The sequence below is a fragment of the Rhinopithecus bieti genome, unplaced genomic scaffold, assembly GCF_001698545.2.
Source record: "Rhinopithecus bieti isolate Rb0 unplaced genomic scaffold, ASM169854v2 scaffold_13271, whole genome shotgun sequence".
In the NCBI taxonomy this organism is placed as follows: domain Eukaryota; kingdom Metazoa; phylum Chordata; class Mammalia; order Primates; family Cercopithecidae; genus Rhinopithecus; species Rhinopithecus bieti.
In genome coordinates, this window is record NW_016807521.1 from 422,211 (window position 1) to 446,381 (window position 24,171).

Genomic DNA, 24,171 nt, shown 5'->3' on the forward strand with positions numbered 1-24,171 from the left:
AAAAAACTAGCCGGGCGACGAGGCGGGCGCCTGTAGTCCCAGCTACTCGGGAGGCTGAGACAGGAGAATGGCGTGAACCCGGGAGGCGGAGCTTGCAGTGAGCTGAGAGCCGGCCACTGCACTCCAGCCTGGGCGGCAGAGCAAGACTCCGTCTCAAAAAAAAAGAGGAAGAAAGAGAAAGAGAGAGAAGGAAAGAGAAAGAAAGAAAGAAAGAAAGAAAGAAAGAAAGAAAGAAAGAAAGAAAGAAAGAAAGAAAGAAGGAAAGAAAGAAAGAGGAAGGAAGGGAGGGGAAGGAAGGAAGGAAGGGAGAGAGAAAGAGAGGAAGGAAGGAAGAAAACAGAGAAAGAAAGGAAGAAAAGAAAGAGAGAAAGAAAGAAGAAGAAAAAGAAAAGGAAGGAAGAGAAAGAAAGGAAGGAAGAAAAAAGAAGAAAGAAAGGGAGAGAGAAAGAAAGAGAAAGGAAGGAAGGAAAGAAGGAAGGAAGGAATGGAGGGAGGGAGGGGAAGGAAGGAAAGAAGGAAGGAAGGAAAAAAGAAAGAGAAAGCAAAGAAAGAACGAGAAAGAGAGGAAGGAAGGAATAAAAGAGAGAGAGAAAGGAAGAAAAAAAGAATGAGAGAGAGAAAGAGAAAGGAAGAAGAAGAGGAGGAGGAGAAGGAGAAGGAAGGAAGAAAGAAAAAGAAAGAGAAAGAAAAAGGAAGAGAAAGAAAGGAAGAAAGAGAAAGAAGAAAGAAAGAAGAAAGGCAGGAAGGAAGGAAGGAGGGAGGGAGGGGAAGGAAGGAAAGAAGGAAGAGAGAAAAAGAGAAGAAGGAAGAAAAGAAAGAGAGAGAAGAAGAAGAAAAGGGAGGAACGGAGGGAGGAAGGGAGGGAGGGAAGAAAAGGAAGGAAGAGAGAGGAAGAGAAAGAAAGGAAGAAAAAGGAAGAAAAAAGAGAGACAAAGAAAGAAAGAAAAAAGAGAAAGAAAGAGAGAGAAAGGAAGGAAGGAAGGAGAAAGAAAGAAAGAAAAGAAAGAAAGAAAAGAAAGAAAGAAAGAAAGAAAGAAAGAAAGAAAGAAAGAAAGAAAGAAAGAAAGAAAGAAAGAAAGAAAGAGAAAGAAAGAAGGGAGGGAGGGAGGGAGAGCGGGAGGGAGGAAGGAAGGAAGGAAGGAAGGAAGGAAGGAAGGAAGGAAGGAAGGGAGAGAGGAAGGAAGGGAAAGAGAGAGGGAGAAGAGAGGAGAGGGGAGGGGAGGGGAGGAGAGGAGAGGAGAGGAGAGCCTCTAATTGGTGGTGGGATCATAAAGGCTCTGCCCTCATGAATGGATTAACCCATTCATGGATTAATGAGTTAACGAATTAGTGGTTTATCACAGGAATGGGACTGGTGGTTTTATAAAAAGAGGAAGAGAGACCTGAGCTAGCACACTCAGCCTCCTCACTATGTGATGCCCTGTGCTGCCTCCAGACTCTGTAGAGAGTCTCTACCAACAAGAAGGCCCTCACCAGATGCACCCCCTTAACCTTGGACTTCTCAGCCTCCAGAACTATAAGAAGTCAAATCATTTCTTATTAATTACCCACTTTTAGGTATTCTGTTTTAAACAGCAGATGATGAATTCCTCTTTGCAATCAGTCAAAAATTTCATTATTTTGAGGTTTATTAAATGCAAGCAAGTTACATATTTCTAGTGAATTAAAACTTTTATCAGAACCTTTTTGTCTTCTGTCTACTAATAACTTGCTTTAAAGCCTATATTTTCTGATATCAACACAACTACACCAACTTTTAGTTAGTACACCAGTTCTTTGTATTTACCTGGCATACCGTTTTTATTCTTCTAATTTTTAAATTAAATGATTTATTAAAGTTGGTTTAGAAGTCTTATTTCAAATCTCAAGTTCAAATTTCAGATTTTTTTTTTTTTAGACGGAATCTTGCTCTTGTTGTCCAGGCTGGAGGGCAATGGCGCCATCTCAGCTCACTGCAACCTCCGCCTTCCCGGTTCAAGTGATTCTCCTGCCTGAGCCTCCTGAGTAGCTGGGATCACAGGTGTGCGCCATCATGCCCGGCTAATTTTGCATTTTTAGTAGAGATAGGGTTTCTCCATGTTGGTCAGGCTGGTCTCAAACTCCCGACCTCAGGTAATCTGCCTGCCTCGGCCTCCCAAAGTGCTGGAATTACAAGCATGAGCCACAGTGCCCGACAATTTCAGATATTATTAAAGATGTTTGTTAAGTTTTTTGGCACACAAAAAGTACCGGAAAATCTAGTATAGTGCAATAACTACCCACCTACCATGTACCCACTGTCGCAATTAAAAACTTATTACTTTGCCACATTTGCTTTATCTGCATTTTTTTTTTAATTAGGGCATGTGTTTGCATAAGCCTAATGCCATTATCACACTTAATAAAGTAAATAATTCCTTAATATTCTTTAATATCCAGTCTCTATTTAAAATGTTCCAATTATCCCAGATAGCTCTTATAGTTTTCACATTTACTTGTTTTGCATGTAACATTTCTATCTAGGGCAGCTTTCACATACCCCCGATTTTTCTCCTGGATAACTTTTTAACACATCAGACCAGTTGACACGCAAAATGTCTATCATTTCCATTTCAGTCTTTGTGTGTGTGTGTGTGTGTGTGTGTGTGTATACATATATGTATATATACACACATATATATATACATATATGGGTATTATATATATATATATTTTTTAGGCAGCCTCGTTATGTTGCACAAGCTGTTCTCTAACTCCTAGACTCAAGGGATCTTCCTACCTCAGCCTCCCAACTAGCTGGGATTACAGGTAGACACCACCGTACCGATTTTATTTATATTTTATCTGTGTTTTTATGTTTTGAATATATCAGCTGTAAACTGTATTCCCTGGATTTGTTTTTTTAATCCAGTGTAATGTTTGTCTTTTACTTTGCAAATTTAGTCCACTTAGGTTTACTTATAAATTTGGAATTAGTTCCTCCATTCTATTTTTTTATTTCTATACATGTCATCTGTTTTATGTAATTTTTTTCTCATTTATTGTGTGGTTTGGTTTTGGGTTTTTTTGTTTTGTTTTGTTTTGTTGTTGTTTTTAACTGAACCAGGTGTTTCTGTTTCGCCTTTTTGTGTTTGTTTTCTCATTCTTTTTTCCCCCATACTTAATTTGGAGGTTTACATTCTTTGTGTCCCCCTCACCTTATACCATGTGAGACAGCGAGCTTCCAAAGACCTACTGCTTATTGACCTGTGTCCCTTAAGTTTGGGGAGCTTGAGAACTGGCATTAAGTGCTACATCTAAAGAGCTGGGACAAAAAAAAAAAAAAAAAAGGAGACTGTACTGAAAGAAAATGATTCTTCTACCAACACTAGGACTAAATGGGCAGGTGTTTACCCTACACCAGATGTGGACCCAGCAGGAAGGAGCTGGCATGGAGCCCTTTGTAAATCCTGCCCAGGCCTCCAACAGACAGAACCGTCCCCAGACAACCCGGAGATGAAGGAAACATTCACAAGCAAGTAGGGAAGCATCACCCTGTGGAAGGAAGGACCGTCGGCCCCAGGGGAGTACGTCTGAGGAATACTCGAAAAAAAGCACTTCAGAAAAATGGTCACTTTGAACACCTGCCAAGCCCAGCGAGCAACAGCTGCAAGACCTCAAATGACCATCCACACAACATGGCACCTTCTCCCAGCCTGACCCGTAAGGAGTCAGCAGCAGGGATGTCAGCCATGAGCCCAGCCACATCCCTAACCCACTAAGCTCTCAAGCAACATTTGCACCCTGTGACCCACCATCAGGCATAGGTGATACAGCTAGTGGAGATCACCTGACCCAAAGGTAGCCAATGGGAAAGTTGAGTTAGCCGGCGAACTGAGCCTATCAGATTATCTCCTGGGGGTGGCACTGGGAGCGTGCACCCGCAGACAGACCGCAGGGAAAGAATCTGAGCAGATGTGGGAGAAGAGCAGGCAGGAATGTGGGTCAGAGACTTGGGGATCATGGCAAGCAGAAGCGGTGAGGAAGCAGGAGTGCTAAGGAGATGGAAGCAACATAGGCGGAGGGAAGACGTGTGGAGCAGAGGAAAATAACGGAAATTTTAGTAAGATTGGCAAGCACCTATACGAAATTTCCTGATAGCCAAGGACTTTTTTTTTTCAACTCGGCTGAGCATCTACGGACTCCAGCTGCTGAGTCTCAGAGGCCATCTCAGATCTAGTTCCAGGCCAAGAGTCCCAGCTGTCTGCTGGTTTCTATTCTTGTGTATTACCTCTGTCTGTCTCCCTTCCGCCCCACATGTATTCTGACTACCAGAAACGCCCTCTAGTTGAGATAACTGGAGCTGGACCCTGCTTGCTGCAATGCAAAGAACACAGCACGCAAAAAGAAAATGAAAGAAAACCCTGGCCAGGAAGAGAGCCCGGCTGTTCCCTGAACAGAATTCACACCAGGCAGTTCTTGCTGCATTTCCCCCAATAAAATCCTCCCTCGTTGTACTTTATTTTATTCTGTGAAAATAAGCCTTATTATAAATCACAATGAAATCCACAAACCAAACCCCAAACTCTAGCAAAACAAGATCCCCTTGATGTATAAAGTCATCGCTGACAGGACAGTCTTTTTCAGTTATTGCTTTTGTCGCTTGTTTCTTGAGAACATGACTCCAATAAGGCCCATGGCTGCCAAGCCCATTCCTGCAACACTTGCAGCGATGACAACATCTCTGACCTGCAACAAAGAGGAGGGTGGGTCAGACTCTGCGTCAGGATTCAGAGTACAGGCTGCATATTCAGCAGGAACGTTCAGCTTGGGGTACCTCACATGCCCCTTGGCCTCCCTGGCCAAACTAAGGAGTCAACAAACATTGGTAGGGAAGAGGGGAGGAGAGAGCTCGATGGGGAAAGAATTCCTGACTAGAGCCAGCTGGCCTGAAATTTACATGGAACCAAAGATGGAAAACTGGATTCACCATGTGGGTATTTAAAGCATATAAATCCTCAGAGCGTGGCTGTGGAAAGGATAGGGAGCTGATGCAAGGATGGTCAAGATCTTGGCTGGCCAATGGGGAGCTCTAGAAGCAAAGGTGGAGTCAGGGAGGAATTGTTATTGAATAGTCAGTAACCTATGACCTCCATAAGAGCAAGGAACTCAGCTGTCTTGTTCATCACTCTATCCCCAGTGCTTGGTCCTGCCAGGCATGGAGGATGGAGGTACTCTTCACATGTTCTTAAATAAATGACTCAACTATAAATAGTAGTGATGTTATACTTAGAATTATTAGGATATCTGACTTGTTTGTATTAGGAAAAAAAGTGTTTCAAAAGTAAAAGTAAATTCCCGGGTAAAAATTGAATATATATCCAATTATACTGCCTCCTGAAACTCAACTAAAAGTAAACTAAGGCATTTGTTTAAGGCATAATTCCACAAGAATTCAGAAAACACTAAATCCTAAGGCAGCAGTGGAAAAAACTGAGGATAAACCCTAACTATACAAAAGAATACTCCAAAAGGATCACATATTAAACCCAGGTGCCTCTGGAAGTGGGAAAGAATGAAAGAGAGCTTTAGCTGGTCCCTGAACCTCCTCCCTGACCCCCAACAGAAGTCTGAAAGTTTATTCTCTGCAGAGGGTACAACAGAAGGCTTAGGGGCCTAGAAACCTAGAAGCACATGTGAGAATGTGGGTATCATACCACAAACAAGAGATTGAGACTGTAAAGATGCTAAATGTGAGACTCCCAGACCTCCTACCCCTCTCTGTTCCCAGAAATTTACCCTCCACACAGGAGTCCAGAAGACTTTTCTGGGGAATCTGGCCCAAATGCAAATAACAAAAGATACCAAAACTGGGAATTCCCAAACAGCCCACCCAGATCATCCTGCAGTGAAACTCAAAGTTGGCAAGCTACTGCCCCTATGCCCACCTCCACTCACTCAGAGCTCCATCCAGTAGCAAACTCCCACTTTTTTTTTGACAAACTGAAAACTGTTCAGCAAACAGTATGAAAGAGGTGAGACGCTCAGCTGGGTGCAGTGGCTCACGCCTGTAATCCCAGCACTTTGGGAGGCCGAGACAGGTGGATCACTTGAGGCCAGGAGTTCCAGACAAACCCAGCCAACGTGGCAAAACCCTATCTCTACAAAAAATACAAAAATTAGCCAGGCCTGGTGGGCATGTGCCTATAGTCCCAGGTACTCAGGAGGCTGAGGCAGGAAAATCACTTGAACCCAGGAAGTGGAATTTGCAGTGAGTGAAGATCGCACCATTGGACTCCATCCTGGGCAATACAGCAAGAAAGAGGTGAGATACTCTGTTACATAAATCATAATGAAGTGATCTCAACAACATAATGATTTTACAGTATACATTAGAGGCCAGTATATATAGAGGGCAAGAGAATAATAACAAAGAAAACATAGGGAGAAAGAATTAGCATCTCTTTCCTAACCTATGAAGTTGAATAATAAATCTTGGTCAAAATAATTTTCTGATAGTAAGACAGTGAGTATTATTGTGTGTAAAACTGAAAAACCAAAACCATAAATATAAGAAAGGTGGCTTTACACTAGTACCACTTGACAGAAATGTTATTTGTAATTTCTCTTGGAAAAAAAGAACTGTTTAAGATGCTTTAAGGATTCTAAAATAAAAGAACCAATACATATTTAGCTTAACAAATTTAAAAGCAGAAATTGTATTTAGATGTTGTCATTTTAAAACCTAGGGCACACAACATTTAACCAACAGACCTTGTTTTTAGGATATAATTTGTTAACTATTTTAGTTTACACTACGTAATATGAATTGGTTTTCTTTGAATTCAACTGAACATGATGGTTGCAAGTGCACTTTTTTTTTTTTTTTTTTTTTTTTGAGACTGAGTTTTGCTCTTGTTGCCCAGGCTGGAGTGCAGTGGCACAATCTCAGCTCACAGCAAGCTCCGCCTTCCGGTTTCCAGCGATTCTCCTGCCTCGGCCTCCCAAGTAGCTGGGATTACAGGTGCCCGCCACCACACCTGGCTAATTTTTGTATTTTTAGTACAGACAGGGTTTTACCATGTTGGCCAGACTGCTCTCGAACTCCTGACCTTGTGATTCACCCGCCTCGGCCTCCCAAAGTGCTGGGATTACAGGCATGAGCCACCGCGCCCCATCCAGCAAGCGTACCTTTAATCATGAGCATACAACCAACATACCAAACATCTGAAGAAGGCCTCTAAAATTGAAGACAAAAACAAATAGCAATCTGGAGAAACAGAAACCATATCTAGAAAAGAAACCGCCCTTTTAAAAACTATCATTAGATCGCTTCTCAGCCTTTTGGCTAAGATCGAGTGTAAAAATTGTCATTGGAGAATAAGAGCATATTGCATCCAATAAATAAGAACATGGTACTATAAAAAATAATGGAATATTGAGAGAATAAAATCTTTCATAGAAAATAAAATATGACAGAAATAACAAACTCAATAGAAAGGTTAAGGAAATCTCTCAAAAGGAATAGCAAAAAAATAAAGAAATAGAAACCAAAGTAAAAAACAACAACAAAACAATCGGGCCAGGTGCAGTGGCTCACGCCTGTAATCCCAGCACTTTGGGAGGCCGAGGAAGGTGGATCACGAGGTTAGGAGTTCAAGACCAGCCTGGCCAATATGGTGAAACCCCATCTCTACTAAAAATACAAAAATTAGCCAGGCGTGGTGGTGGGTGTGTGTAATCCCAGCTACTCGGGAGGCTGAGGCAGGAGAATCACTTGAACCCAGGAGGCAGAGGTTGCAGTGAGCTGAAATCATGCCACTGCACTCCAGCCTGGGCAACAGAGCAAGACTCTGTCTCAAAAAAATAAAAACAAAAAAAAAGAGGAAATTATCCTAGATTATTCAGGTGGGCCCAATGTAATTACAAAGTTCCTTAAAATGTAGAAGACAGACCGAAGAGTCAGTGTCACAGTGATGCAATATAAGACTCAACCAGCCATTGCTCTAACTTTGAAGATAGATGGGGACTATACGCCAAGGAATGCTAGTAACCTCTAGAAGTTGGAAAAGGCAAGAAAATTGATTCTCTCCTACAGACACCAGAAAAGAATGTCAATGCTTTGATTTTAGCCCAGTGAAACTCATTTTAGACTTCTGGCCCACAGAACTGTTGCTAATAAATTGTGGAGTCTTAAGCCGCTAACTTTGTAGTAATTTGTTACAGCAGCAATAGGAAAAGAATGCACTTATCAATCCAGATTGGAGCATTGTGACTTCAGAGCCCAGCATGTTGAGGACTGCCATAACCATCATCCTCTCCCATTGTACTGTGTTTCTAACCTAAAGCAACTTCCGGAGGATGTGATCTACCTAAATAAGAGAAAGAGCAAAGAACCAGAAAACTAAGAGATCATAGAATCAGAGAACGTGATCCAAGAGAAGGAAAGGAAATCCCAAGGATGACAGCAAAGGGGAGTCCAGGATGACAGCCATGCAATTGGCCAAGGAGCAACCAGCACAGAGGGAAGAAGGGCCATCCCTGGGATAGATGTGTCCAAGCAAAATAAACAAGAACTGGTAGATTACTTGATGTGATTTCCCTTGTGGAGAACTGTACTGAGAGTTAATTGGATCGTGTGGGAAGAATTGACAATAGATACAAAGAAAACTCAGTAATGAAAGGAAGTAATAATTATCATCAAGAAAAAAGAACTCCCTCCACCTCCCTCCCAAAACAGAAAGGAAACTATCACAATATACCACAACACTCGGCTGTGAGTTTTGCCATCATGAGTTCTGGCTGCTGAGAGATCAGTTCTGGGCACCTTGGGTTAATTACACTGCTATGTTTCCTGAGGTTAACCACAGCTATGTGTTTCCTGACATTAAACACATTTATGGCCCAGATAAGTCTCGGTAGCATCAAGATACATATATATTTTTAACCACTGAAGATCTCCAAACTCTTCTCAACATTGGTCACATATAAGTTTCAACAGATGGCCAGGCACAGCAGCTCATGCTTCTAATCCCAGCACTTTGGGAGGCCGAGGCACGCGGATGATGAGGTCAGGAGTTCGAGACCAGCCTGATCAACATGGTGAAACCTCGTCTCTACTAAACATACAAAAATCAGCTGGGCGTGGTGGTGGCAGGCACCTGTAATCCCAGCTACTCAGGAGGCTGAGGCAGGAGAATCGCTTGAACCCAGGAGACAGTGGTTGCAGTGAGCCGAGATCATGCCACTGCACTCCAGCCTGGGCGACAGAGTGAGACTCCATCTCAAAAAAAAAAAAAAAAAAAAGTAGTTTTAACAGACAGAATTCATGATGACCAGATGACCAAAGTTTGGATGGAGCTACCAACCTGAGGTTTGACTGCTGATAAGTCTTTAAATGTTCCTCTAAAAGATAATTAGGCATGGTTTTGTGGCAGCCATGGTTCTGTTGGGTTAACTTGCTAGGGAGCCTGCATAAAATCACTTGTATCCAGCATTTTCCTGGCTAAGCTCTGTGTCAGGGTGGGAGAAATAGTTTGCAGATAATGGAGGAGGAATAATATGTCCCTAGTTCTTTATAGAATCTCAAGATGTGAAAACAAATGCTGATGCAACTGGTTCATACAAAAGATACTTTGTCAAGGAAAACAACAACAACCTCATTGTTTGTAGTCATGCTTTGTACATAGTCAAAGAGTATGATTAAACCCAAGACTGTTGGAAGCTAGTTAGTCTTAATAGCGCAAACTTTATGGGAAAACCTCTCTCTCCAAGAGTCAGTGCTACCTTCAGATGCCATTGATCATTTTCATGCTGCAGACTGAAAGTCCAGCTGCTGTGTTATTATTACAGGATTTGTGATCATGAAAATGGGCTACCTGGTGTGTGTCACAGGTCTTAAATCAGGATATTGTGAAAGAGAAAAGCTGTCTCTCATTAGAAATAGTAAGAAGACTGTTTTGTTTTTTTTTTTAAGTGGGCAAACAAATTCTACCAGACTACAGACATGTATACATTTATACTACAAAGTTCTTCTGATTTAAGCCCTGATTTAGGGAAATCTGAATCATTTCTGGAAAAAAGAAAGTGCTAATGTGCTGCCTTCACTTTCAACAACGTTATAGGGTGGATTAAAGAAGAAGTGGCGAGTGTAGCATTATTCCGAAAGCAATGGAATTTAGACTGTTAGAGGTCACAATGTAAGAATGGTTATGAAATAGTTGTATATTTTCCAACAGTGATCAAGTATACAAAAAATAATAAATAAATCATTTTAAAAGAAATAAAATATTTGTATAGAAATTCAGTTTCATTTACAGTAATTTCAAAATAATACCCCACAATTTATCCAGATTTATGTTATATATGTGTGTGTATACATATGTGTGTATATATATGTGTGTGTGTGTATATATATATGTGTGTGTGTGTATATATGTGTGTGTGTGTGTATATATATGTGTGTGTGTGTATATATGTGTGTGTGTGTATATAATGTGTGTGTGTGTATATATATGTGTGTGTGTGTATATATACATGTGTGTGTGTGTGTGTATATATATATGTGTGTGTGTGTGTGTATATATATATTGCCACCAGACACATCTTCAATTTCTTTTTACCTTAATATTTTCTCTCACTCAGACTAGACTTCATTGTGAGTATAGCTTCTGGTTGCTTTTTTTTTTTAAGTGCTATTCAGTATGAAAGCTTCTTTACAAGATTCTACTAAAATATACCTTTTTTGAAACGTAAATATTTTTAGGTAGGTGGAAAGTAGGAGAATCTTTTTTTAGAATATTCTTAGGCATATAAAGCACAAATTACATTTTAGTTTAAATTCATTGTTTCCCTTTCTTCTCGGGAAATTTGATTGATCATAAATATTCTTTTGAAGGAAAATCTAGTCTGCTTCAAAGAGCTCAGCACAAATAAACATAATGATTGATCAGACTCTTTAAAACAAAAATATCGTTGGCCGGGCGCAGTGGCTCACGCCTGTAATCCCAGCACTTTGGGAGGCCGAGGCGTGCAGATCACGAGGTCAGGAAATCGAGACCATCCTGGCTGACACGGTGAAACCCCGTCTCTACTGAAAATACAAAAAAATTAGCCGGGCGCGGTGGCGGGCATCTGTAGTCCCAGCTTCTTGGGAGGCTGAGGCAGGAGAATGGCATGAACCCGGGAGGTGGCGGAGCTTGCAGTGAGCGTTGATCGTGCCACTGCACTCCAGCCTGGGCGACGGCGCGAGACTCCGTCTCAAAAAAAAAAAAATTATCCTCATGAGTTAAATGAAAAGGAAAGTCACTTCACTGACAGTGCTTACAAAGAAAAATACTGGTGGACATTTTCCAGTTTGTACTAAATCTATCATCTCTAGCAAGATGGGGCATGCATCAAAGGTCTCTTTTTCTTTGAGACGGAGTTTTGCTCTTGTTGCCCACCTGGAGTGCAATGGCGCAATCTCGGCTCGCTGCAACCTCCACCTCCTGGGTTCAAGTGATTCTCCTGCCTCAGCCTCCCGAGTAGCTAATACTACAGGTGCGCACCACCACGCCCAGCTAATTTTTGTATTTTTAGTAGAAATGGGGTTTCACCATGTTGGCCAGGATGGTCTCGATCTCTTGACCTCGTAATCCACCTGCCTCGGCCTCTCAAAGTCTTGGGATTACAGGCGTGAGCCACTGCGCCCAGCCAGAAGTTCTATGTTAATTTGACTCGCAGCATGTGTCAGTGATCATTACTCACCTAAGTTACTAGTTCTCAACTGGAGACGGCTTTTCCCTGTGGGGGGAATTTGGCAATGTCTACAGACATTTTTGGTTCTTACATCTGGCTGTGGGATGCTACTGGTATATAGTGTGTAGAGACCAGGGATGCTGCTAAACATCCTATAGTGCACAGGACAGGACACGACAATGAAGAATTATCTGGCCCATAATGTCACTAGTGCTGAGGCTGAGAAACCCCCATTCTAGACCAAGAAATGAAAGAGGAAATCTTTAGAAGCAGTAGAGATGGCACCTCTGTTTGTGTTGTAGAATGTTCTGGCTTCATTTTCTGTGATGGGATCAAGTAGAATTGTTCATGCTGTTTCACTGTTGGTTATCATTGTTTTGCCTCTTTCAAGTGAATGGGTAGATGGGTAGGGCCAAAGTCACAGGAAGAAAAGTGTGATGTGTTCAATTTGTATTGTTTCATTTTGCAAGGGTTAAATTATTGTTAACAAAAAGAATAATGGTATAAAACATTTCTTATTTTACTATTTCAAGATTTGGAATTTTATTTAATTACTCTCAATAGCATTTGTGGCCAGGCGCAGTGGCTCACGCCTATAATTCTAGCACTTTGGGAGGCTGAGGCAGGAGGGTTGCTAGAGCCTAGGAGTTTAAGACCAGCCGAGACAACAAAGTGAGACCCTGTGTCTACAAAAAATACAAAAATCAGCCGGGCATGGTGATGTGCACCCCCAGTCCCAGCTATTGTGTGTGTGTGTGTGTTTGAGACAGAGTCTCGCTCTGTTGCCCAGGCTAGAGTGCAGTGGTGCAATCTTGGCTCACTACAACCTCCACCTCCAGAGTTCAAGCGATTCTCCTGCCTCAGCCTCCTGAGTAGTTGGGACTACAGGTGCCTGCGATCACGCCCGGCTAATTTTTGTATTTTTAGTAGAGACGGGGTTTCACCATGTTGGCCAGGCTGGTCTCGAACTTCTGGCCTCAAGTGATCTGCCCACCTCAGGCTCACTAAGTGCTGGGATTACAGGCATGAGCCACTGCACCTGGCCTAGTCCTAGCTGCTTGGGAAGCTGAGGTGGGAGGATCACTTGAACCTGGGAGGTTGAGGCAGTAGTGAGCTGAGGTTGTGGCACTGCACTCCAGCCTGGGCAACAGAGAAAGACCATTCTCTAAAAAAATTAAAATTAAAAATAGCATTTGTTCCTAATGACAATGTAGTTTACTAATTATGTAACAATTTTGTGTTGACAAAAAATCCTCCACTTATATAAACTTGTGGACCTCTTTTTTTTTTTTTTTTTTTTTTTTGAGATGGAATCTTGCTCTGTTGTGCAGTGGCGCAATCTCAGTCCACTGCAACCTCTGCCTCCCTAGTTCAAGTGATTCTCCTGCCTTAGCCTCCGTAGTAGCTGGGATTACAGGTGCCCGCCATCACGGCCAGCTAATTTTTGTATTTTTAGTAGAGATGAGGTTTCACCATCTTGGCCACTGTGGTCTCGAACTCCTGACCTTAGGTGATCTACCCGCCTTGGCCTCCCAAAGTGCTGGGATTACAAGTGTGAGCCACCACGCCTGGTCAGACCCATTGTTTATTCTATTAACAACTGCTGAAAGAATAACTAAATGAGATGATTAGGATATATTTTGGAAACCTACCAAATATTCTTAATGTAGCACTCTGAATTTCAGAAAGTGTCTTATTGATTCCCAGGGTTGTCTTATACTCTGTATTTGGAGTTTCTTGCTGCATAGGAGCATGAGTTTTACCATGAGTAAGTAAAAACCTCATAATGCAAGATCACCAATGATGCAACTCAATTTTTTATCATGTTTCCCTTTCTTATGCTAATATTGTCACTGCTACTTAAAAAGCAAGCAAACAAACAAAAACTTCTATTATACCTAAATCTGTCAATCAATGTTCACTTTCAAATTTAAAAAGATACATAAATGGGCCAGGCACAGTGGCTCACACCTGTAATCTCAGCACTTTGGGAGGCGGAAACAGGCAGATCACTTAAGGTCAGGAATTCCAGACCAGCCTGGCCAATATGGGGAAATCCCACCAGCCTGGCCAATATGGGGAAACCCCATCTCTAATAAAAATACAAAAATTACCCAGCTGTGGTGGCACATGCCTGTAGCCCCAGCCGCTCTGGAGGCTGAGACAGGAGAACCACTTGAACCCAGAAGGTGTAGGCTACAGTGAGCCAACATCACACCACTGTGCTCTAGCCTGGGCGACAAAACGAGACTCTGTCTTAATAAATAAATAAAAAGATACATAAATGGAAAACAAGAGAGAGAAGATAAGAAAATCAGCAGAGCAGTCTAGGGGGTCCAACAGTCTAATAATAGGAGTGCCAGAGAACACAAAACGGAACATTTCCCAGAACTAAAGAAACTGAGTTTCCAAACTGACAGGAGTCATTGAGTACCTGGCACAATACTGAAAAGAGACCCGTGCAAGGTAATAAAATTTCAGAACACTGAGGATGAAGAGAAGATTCTATACGGTTCTGAAAAGAAAGAATCGATCACATACAAAGGATCAAAAACCAGAACAGCTTCAGACTTCTCTACCACAGTAGCAAAAACTAGATGACAATAAACCAATGCCTTCAAAATTCTGAAAAAAAAATACTGTTTCTAACCTAGAATTCAATACCCAGCCTCAATCAAATGTGATGATAAAATGAAGATATTTTCAGGCATTGCAAGATCTTGTTTTGTTTGTTTGTTTGTTTGTTTCTTGGTTTTTTTGTTTTGTTTTGTTTAGACCAAGTCTCACTCTGTCACCCAGGCTGGAGTACAGTGGTGTGATCTCAGCTCACTGCAACAACCTCCGCCTCCTGAGTTCAAGCAATTCTTGTGCCTCAGCCTCTTGAGTAGCTGGGATTACAGGCACATGCCACCATGCCTGCCTAGGGACCTTTTATAAATGTACCATTTCTCAGTAAACTATTAGGGGAAGTAGTCTACCAAAACAAGGGCATAAACCAAAAAAGAGAAAGATGTGAACTACAGAGGATAAAAGCATTAATACAGCAGGGAACAGAAAGGAATTTCTAGGATGCTAGTAAAGAGAGATACCAAGATGACAGCCATGCCTCATCAAGTGTGACTCAAGAGACAAATGTGGCTGGGCACAGTGGCTTATGTCTATAATCCTAGCACTTTGGGAGGCTGAGGCATTAGGATAATTTGAGCTCAGGAGTTCAAGACCAGCCTTGGTAACAGAGTGAGACCTCATCTCTATTTTTTTTGGAGACTGGGTCTCGCTCTGTTGCCTAGGCTGGAGTGCAATGGTGTGATCTGGGCTCACTGCAACCTCCGCCTCCCGGGTTCAAGTGATTATCTTGCCTCAGTCTCCCAAGTAGTTGGGATTACAGATGCTCACCACCACGCCCAGCCATTTTTTTTTTTTTTTTTTGGGGGGGATGGAGTCTCGCTCCATTGCCCAGGCTGGAGTGCAGTGGTGCCATCTCGGCTCACTACAAGCTCTGCCTCCTGGGTTCACACCATTCTCCTGCCTCAGCCTCCCAAGTAGCTGGGACCACAGGTACCCACCACCAAGTCTGGCTAAGTTTTTGTATTTTTAGTAGAGACGGGGTTTCACCATGTTAGCCAGGATGGTTGCGATCTCCTGACCTCATGATCCACCCACCTTGGCCTCCCAAAGTGCTGGGATTACAGGCGTGAGCCACCGCACCCGGCCTTTGTATTTTTAGTGGAGACGGGGTTTCACCATGTTTGCCAGGCTGGTCTCAAACTCCTGACCTCAAGTGGTCTGCCTGCTTCAGTCTCCCAAAGTGCTGGGATTACAGACGTGAGCCACTGTGCCAAGCCTAAAATAAAATTGTTTTAAGAAAAGAAAAACAAGAGACAAATGTTTTGAAGGCTGTTATCCCCAAGAGATAGATGTGGTAAGTGCCACTATCCCCTGGTCTCCTGCTTTCATTGCATCACCTTTTGAAACCTGCCAATATTCGGGCACTAACAAACTTCTCATGGCCCTGCCCACTGATTCCCCAGAAGAAAGCTCTTATCAACTCTCGGGGAAGTTGAAGCCAGACCATGACCGACAGACTGCAGTCTTCACAAACATTGGCAATACTGCCCTTTCTTTACCTAGTTAGCTATGTACCACCTACTCAATTTCTAAGTTGATCACCTTTAACATTCATAGATAACTAGTTGTTGAATATTAATAACCCAACTGATTGAAAAAAGGTAAGAGGATACCCGTTTAAAGGTAACTAATATCTCACTGTAGACAGGTGTAGGAACCACCTAACAAACATGAGGGTTGGTGTAGTAAGCACAGCTGGTTATCAGCAGTGTGAAGAGAGTAACAGTGATTCCTACAAGTGGTGTTAGTCAATGTCTTCCCATTCAAGTCACTGTGGCCCACAGAGGCCAGTGGACCAGGCACTGGATGAACCAAGCAAAAAAAAAAAAAGAGGATAATTATGACTATTTTTACTACTACAATGTATTCAGTGAATTTTTTGAGTCAGCACTGTGCTAAGAATAAACATGCTCTTATTTAATTCACATGGTAATCCTCCAAGATGAGTATTATCATTCGTACTTTACCAAAGTGTAGGGAGCTGGACTAACTCTCCTGAGGTCAGACAGCCGGCAAAAGGCAGAGACCAGGTCCAGCCCACGTTGGCCTGACTCCAGGAGCCCATGCTCTTAACCACCACACTGACCAGGGAAGAAGAAATTGATCTCAAAAATAATAATAATAAAAGTGAACAGCCTGATGGATCTTAACCTAATCATTCACTGAAAAAAAATATGTCCTTTTGTTTCAACAGCTATGTAAGAACCTTCCCAATGTTCTTTTCACCTATGCAAAAAAAAAAAAAAAAAAAAAAAGATGGAAATGGCTGAAAGGGAGGGGAAGAAGTGCAAGAAAATGGGAGGAGAAAACGAGACTGAAAGGAGAGGAATGACAAAAATAAAATCAAGTAAATGAACAAAACTGCATCCCCTAGGGTCTCCCAGATTTACCCTTAGGGTTCAGCCAAGCTGAAGACAGTGCTGTTTATAAGCATGATCGGGCTATGCCACACAGACCTGGGCTTCAAATCCCAACTCTGCGAATTATCTGCACAGGAAAAGACAGGTACCAGGTCTGGAGACCCAACAAAGATTATTTTGATGAAATGAATGGCTGTAGACAAGTTACTTAAGCTCAGTTTCCCAATCTGTAAGGTAGTGGGTCCTCAAACCTGCCTTTAGGGCTGGGAGGGCCATCTCAGGGATAGGTGGCTAGGGAGGGCTTGGTAACAGGAATGAATACCATGTCTGTGACTCCCTTCCTTGGCCACCCACCCCCACCCCCGACTACACTGATCTGCCAACTTGCCTCTTTCCCCACCCTTGTCCCTACTCCAGCTGTGACATCCTTAAGGGCAGTAATTCTGTCTCTGCTACTTTGTCTTGTTCATGCTTCCATAGCCATCTCCAGCCTCCATCAGCTGAGGGAATGGTCTTGTTCCTGGGGAAGGCAACATGGGTGGAGGACGCACCTGGTCACTGCGGGGGACTCCATAGCGCAGCTCGTTCACAAAGTGCTCGCAGTTCTCGCTGGTCAGCTTGTAGAGCACCTCCTGCCCCACCAGCTCCTCCGCCCGCTGAATGATTTTGCTATAGGGCAGCGGTGAGTACTTGTCATCATGTTTGTTGTTGACCTGGTACTTGTCACTCCCGGCCACATCATACAGCAATTCCTTCTTCACGATGGCCTTGTCAGTCAGGGCAGACATGACGCTGGCTGCACCTGCTCCTGCAACCTCACCTGCAGATCCACAAAGAGGAGACAGATTGGTTCTGGGAAAGGCCACAGAGGCTCAGAGCTGGCCCCCAGCAGGGTATCTGCCCTTGGCTCCATCCACATAGGATAAGCAACATGTGGAAGGGTCAGACGCGTGGCTGTGGGCCTTGGGGGAAGGTGTGCGCCCGTAATCCCAGCTACTCAGGAGGCTGAGGCAAGAGAATCGCTTGAACCTGGGAGGTGTAGGTTGCAGTGAGTCGAGATTGCACCACTGCACTCCAGCCTAGGCAACAGAGCAAGACTCTGTCTCAAAAAAAAATAAAGATAAAAATAAAACATTCCAGAAGGCCAGGTGCGGTGGCTCACGCCTGTAATCACAGCACTTTGGGAGGCCAAGGCGGGCAGATCACTTGAGGTCAGGAGTTCGAGATCAGCCCAGCCAACATGGTGAAATACCATCTCTACTAAAAATACAAAACTTAGCTGGGCATGGTGGCGCGCGCCTGTAATCCCAGCTACTCCAGAGGCTGAGGCAGGAGACTCGCTTAAAAACGGGAGGCAGAAGTTGCAGTGAGCCAAGATCATGCCACTGCACTCCAGCCTGGGCCACAGAGCAAGACTCCGCCTCAGAAAAAAAAAGAGGGTCTATAACAGTTCTATTCATAGCAGTCCAAACTTGCAATGAGTCTGATGTCAGAAAAATGGATGCTAAATTGTGGCATATTCATATAACGGAAAATACACAGCAGTGAAAAAGATCTGCTACTCACAGCAGCATGGATGACTCACATGGGCATGATGTTTGCTAAAAGAAGCCAGACACAAAAGAGTGTAGGCCATGTGATACCTCTTCCATGAAGTTCTAGAACAGGCAAACCTCATCTATGGCAGGAAAAGCTAGAATGATGGTTGCCTGGGCGAGGGGTGCAGAGGGGATATTGCAGAAGCATGAGAGAGTCTTTCAGGGTAAGTGGCACAGTGCGAATGTTCTAGATGTTGATCTGGGACATTGTTACATAGATGGATTTTTTTTAAATTCACTGACTGTATACTTTACTATGCTTGTACATTTTACAATATTTATGTTATACCCCAGTTTAAGTTAAAGGCTTAAGAGAAGGGTGAGGAATTCTCACGAGAGTTCTCCAAGTTAAGTATTCATATCCTCAGTTTGCAAAAAAGGAAACCAAGGCTGAAGAATGGAAACTGGATTCATAACCAATCTGTCTGCCCAAACACCTGCACTCTTCCCAGAAGCTTTATGCTTAAGAGTTGAGTGTGCTGCGGCCAGGCGCGGTGGCTGATGCCTGTAATCCCAGCACTTTGGGAGGCCAAGGTGGGTGGATCACAAGGTCAGGAGATCGAGACCATCCTGCCTAACACAGTGAAACCCCATCTCTACTAAAAATACAAAAAATTAGTCTGGTATGGTGCCAGGCACCTGTAGTCCCAGCTACTCAGGAGGCTGAGGCAGGAGAATGGTGTGAACTCGGGAGGCAGAATTTGCAGTGAGCTGAGATCACGCCACTGCACTCCAGCCTGGGCAACAGAGTGAGACTCTGTCAAAAAAAAAATTTTTTTTGAGTGTGTTGCATACAAAGTCACAGCATTAAAAAAATCAAAGCAGAGCTTCCCCCTCAGATGCCACCTCGGTCCCTCTAAAGCAGCGGTCCCCAACCTTTTTAGCATCAGGGACAGGTTTCGTGGAAGACAATTTTTCCATGGACTAGGCAGGGGGGAGGGATGGTTTTGGGATGATTCAAGCACATGACGTTTATTGTGCACTTGATTTCTATTATTATTACATTGTAATATATAATGAAATAATCATACAACTCACCATAATGCAGAATCAGTAGGAGCCCTGAGCTTGTTTTCCTGCAACTAGACAGTCCCTTCTGGGGTGATGTGTGACAGTGACAGATCATCAGGCATTAGATTCTCATAAGGAGTGATTTGGTTTGGCTCTGTATCCCCACCCAAATCTCATGTTGAACTGTAATCCCCACGTGTCAGGGGAGGGACTATGTGGGAGGTGATTGAATCACGAGCGAGATTTCCCTCATGTTGTTCTCATGATAATGAGTGAGTTCTCACAAGATCTGATGGTTTAAAATTGTGGCACTCCGGACGTGGTGGCTCATGCCTGTCATCCCAGCACTTTGGGAGGCTGAAGCAGGTGGATCTCCTGAGGTCCAGAGTTCAAGACCAGCCTGACAAATATGATGAAAATCCATCTCTACTAAAAATAGAAAAATTAGTTGGGTGTGGTGGCAGGTGCCTGTAATCCCAGCTACTCGGGAGGCTGAGACAGGAGAATCACTTGAACCCGGGAGGTGGAGTTTGCAGTGAGCCGAGATTGTGCCATTGCACTTCAGCCTGGGCAACAAGAGCGAAACTCTATCGGAAAAAAAAAAAAAGTGTGGTACTCCCCTGCCTCCTGACACTGTATAAGACCTGCCTTGCTTCCCCTTTACCTTCTGCCATAATGGTAAGTTTCCCAAGGCCTCCCCAACCATGCAGAACTGTGAGTCAATTAAACCTCCTTTCTTTCTAAATTACCCACTCTCAGGTAGTTCTTTATAGCAGTATGAAAACAGACTAATACAAGGAGTGTGCAACCTAGATCCCTTGCGTGTGCAGTTCATAGTAGGGTTCATGATCCTATGGGAATCTAATGCCGCTGCTGATCTGACAGGAGGCGGAGCTCAGGCGGTAATGCAAGCGATGAGGAGCAGCTGTAAATACAGATGAAGTTTCGCTCGCTTGCCCGCCACTCACCTCCTGCTCTGCAGCCCAGTTCCTAACCAGTACCAGTCCGTGGCCTGGAGGTTGGGGACCCCTGCTCTAAAGAACCCCCTGAGGTTCCAAGGAGCAGACCTTGAAAACCAGTGCCCCACACCAAACTGCCCCACATCAAACTTCTTGTAACACTCAGAGACAGCTGCCAGTTGGGAAACAAGAAGAATGTTGGGGTCACTTGTTACCCACAGTTCCCCATCCCCTCTCTTCCCAGTCCCTGGGGCCCATCACAGTGGAGGTCCTGTGTGTTCTTACTTGGAGGGGCCAGGTGAACCACATATCCATCGCCAACATAGATGGCCCAGTGTCTGTAGAAAGGGCGAAAAATCTCGATCAGGTCTCCAGGCTTAGGCTCCGGCTGTAAAACCAAGAACAGGGCTGTTAGAGGCAGCGTGAGATCATGGAACCCAGGCAGGGCTCAGTGAGGAAGGTGCAGCTGAGTAGTCCCCAGCTATCAGCTCAGCAGAACGTATGTCCTGAGCCCTGCTCTGCCAGGTCCAATGCCAGTCCAACTTCACAAGCTTGTGACCCAGACCTGCAGGCACCATGGGCCTGCTCTTCTGTCAATACAAATTGCCAAGTGCAAACCTAAAAGGTTTCTTCATGAGCTGGAGTCTCTGCCTTATGATTTCTAGGAATATTATGTATTGAACTCTCACTCTAAGCCAAGCACTGCACTCCGTGTTTTACAAGATGGCTCAATAAATCCACACAACCATCCAATGATGAACCCCATTTTATGGATGAGGAAAATCAAGGCCTAGAAATGCAAAAGAATTTGTGCAAAGACACACAGCTCATGAGTGACTTGGCCAGGACTCAACGCCCAGCTGGCTGATTCTCAGCCCAGTTTGACCGTTCGGGAAACACTACCAGTTATGTGACTAGAGCTGCCCACCTGGGGTCCGTGCCAGAGGCTGAGGGATCTGGAGGGCATCCCACAGACACTCCCCAACACCTGGCCTGGGCCTAATGGAGAATTGGTGTCAGTCTCCGGCAGTAATGTCCCCTGGCTGCTCAGCCTGATGCTAAGGTGTGTGCGTGCACATTAAACGAGTATGTGTGTGAGGGTAGATGCGTGAGTGTGAGACTACGTGTGAGTGTGAGTGTGCATATGTGAGAAGAGGAAGGTAGGGAGGGTGCAGTAAACGCTCTCACCCTGTTAGGGGAGCATGGAGCAGAGTTTGAGAAAACTTCAGAGAGGTTCAAGATCGCATCCATTCAACATTATCCAGTCCCAGCATCAGACCCTGCACTAAGTGCTGGGGGAGGGGGAGTTCCGATTCTCACCAGAATCGGGGTAACGACCTTCTCTGGTCCAGGCCAACCTTTAAACTCCTCTAATGAGCCAGGCACGGTGGCTCACGCCTGTAATCCCAGCATTTTGGGAGGCTGAGGAGGGCGGATCACGAGCTCAGGAGATCGAGACCATCCTGGCTAACACGGTGAAACCCTGTCTCTACTAAAATACAAAAACAATTAGCCGGGGGTGGTGGCGGGCACCTGTAGTCCCAGCTACTTGGAAGGCTGAGACAGGAGAATGGCGTGAACCCGGGAGGCAGAGCTTGCCGTGAGCCGAGATAGTGCCACTGCACTCCAGCCTGGGTGACAGAGCGAGACTCCATCTCAAAATAAAAAATAAAAAATAAAACCCTTTAATAAGCAAAGAAATCAACCTTTTAGAACACCTAGAGACAGAGCCCATCAGAGGCTGGTTCTGGCCCCTCATCCTTTGCTGGAGTCTTCAGCCACAGTCAGGGCTAAACTGCCCTCAGTACAGTGAAGATATGGGGTAGGGGCTCTGGCTTGCTTGCACATAGGGGTAGATCCATAGGGGTCTGCCCATATCTCACCACCAAGCTCGGTGGGCCTACCAGAGACATTCCATCAAGGATGAAGGATGGGGAGGGCTCATCCTTGGATGACCTCCCCTGGGCACAGATAATAGCCAATCTGTGGGTAATAGCCAATCACAACTCTACAATGCCTATGAAGGAGGGTCAAGGGCCAGTTTGCTTATTATTTCACAGAAACGTTAAAACTACAAACGGTAGCATGTGTGGCAGGGAATTTTACAGATAAATCATGTTCTTTTGTTGCAGTAAATATAATTTCTTTTCCAAAACAGAAGGCACCCGGTTCTTACTGAGAACCTATTTCAGAACAATGGACAATGGTCATGATTTATGAATCCTATTGTTTTCCAGGGGGAAAAAAAGAGTATTGATTGTTTGGTCAGAGTTTGGGGATTCAAGAATCCCCGAAAAGAAATTTAAACAGGAATCTCCTCAAACAGAAAAGGACATGAAGACTGGGTGGGTTCCCATCCTCGAGGGAGCCTGCAGGTTGGAAAAGGAGATGGTGTGGACATCAGTAAGACCATGTTGAGTAATGAGCAGCCGGTGGTGCGCAGCGCCAAAGAGCTCACCTGCTCCATATAAGTACTAATGAGAGGAGCCCTCACATAGAACATGCTGCCTTTTTTTTTTTTTTTTTTCCTTTTGAGACAGGATCTCACTCTGTTGCTCAGGCTGGGGTGCAGTGGCATGATCATGGCTCACTGCAGCCTCAACTTCCCCAGGCTCAGGTCATCTTCCCACCTCAGCCTCCCAAATAGTTGGGAGCACAGGTGCACACCACCATGCCTGGCTAATTTTTACATATTTTTAGTAGAGATAGGGTTTTGCCTTGTTGCCCAGGCTGGTCTCAAACTCCTGGCTCAAGGGATCCTCCCACCTCGGCCTCCCAAAGTGCTGGGATTATAGGCATGTGCCATCACACCCGGCCTCATGCTGCACATTTTAAAACAGAAGTTATTACAATGACAAAAAATAATTTAAAATATTATAATGGTTCAGGCAAAAAAAGTATTCCTTTATCCACAAAGGAAGAGCAAAAAAGTCATACCCAAAAAGCCACATGCTGTATGATTCCATCTATATGTCATTCTAGAACAGACATAACTATTGCACAGAAAAGTGATCCATGATTGTCACAGGGGTTGAGGAGAGGGACTGACTAGCAAGAGGCATGAGGGAATTTCAGGGGTAAAATTTCTATACTCTTCTACATTTTTGTTTTTGTTTGTTTGTTTGTTTTTTGTTTTGTTTGAGACAGTCTCCCCCTGTCACCCAGGCTGGAGTGCAGTGGCACGATCTCGGCTTACTGCAACCTCCGCCTCCCGGCTTCAAGCGATTCTCCTGCCTCAGCCTTCCAAGTAGCTGGGACTACAGGCATGCACCACCACGCCTGGCTAATATTTTGTATTTTTAGTACAGATGGGGTTTTACCATGTTGGCCAGGCTGGTCTTGAACTCCCAGCCTCAGGTGATCCACCCACCTCAACCTCCCAAAGTTCTGGGATTATAGGCGTGAGCCACCACGCCCAGCCTACTCTTCTACATCCTGATTGTGGCAACCATTCTGCAATTACAAGTGTTCGTTAAGACACAGAAGTAAACACTGAAAGGGTAAATTATAACTTAATTTTTTTAAGAAAGTAAATGTTAAAAATAAAGAAAAATTAAACAAAAAAAATTTTTTTTTTTTTGAGACAGAGTCTGGCTCTTTTGCCCAGGCTGGAGTGCAGTGGTGCGATCTTGGCTCACTGCAAGCTCCGCCTCCCGGGTTCACACCATTCCTCTGCCTCAGCCCCTGGAGTAGCTGGGACTACAGACACCCACCACCATGCCCGGCTAATTTTGTTTTTGTATTTTTAGTAGAGACGGGGTTTCACCATGTTACCCAGGATGATCTCGAACTCCTGATCTCATGATCTGCCCGCCTCGGCCTCCCAAAGTGCTGGGATTACAGACGTGAACCAACGCGCCTGGCCAAAGTAAAACAAAAAAAAATTAAATAATTTTAAATATGTATTTACAGTTTGTA

At 44.1% G+C, this 24,171-nt stretch overlaps 1 protein-coding gene across 1 annotated transcript in view; it reads right to left on the reverse strand.

The window, feature by feature from the left end:
• Window positions 1-4,437: 4,437 nt before the first annotated feature.
• Window positions 4,438-24,171, reverse strand: part of LOC108536125 (HRAS-like suppressor 3) — a 38,651-nt gene continuing 18,917 nt past the window's right edge. Inside the window, exons 4-6 of the mRNA XM_017882630.1 lie at window positions 20,539-20,641; window positions 17,237-17,505; window positions 4,438-4,707 (exon numbers count right to left, since the gene is read on the reverse strand). Of these exons, the coding sequence (XP_017738119.1) occupies window positions 4,606-4,707; window positions 17,237-17,505; window positions 20,539-20,641 (474 nt within the window). The 3' untranslated portion in view covers window positions 4,438-4,605. The remainder of the gene's footprint in view (window positions 4,708-17,236; window positions 17,506-20,538; window positions 20,642-24,171) is intronic.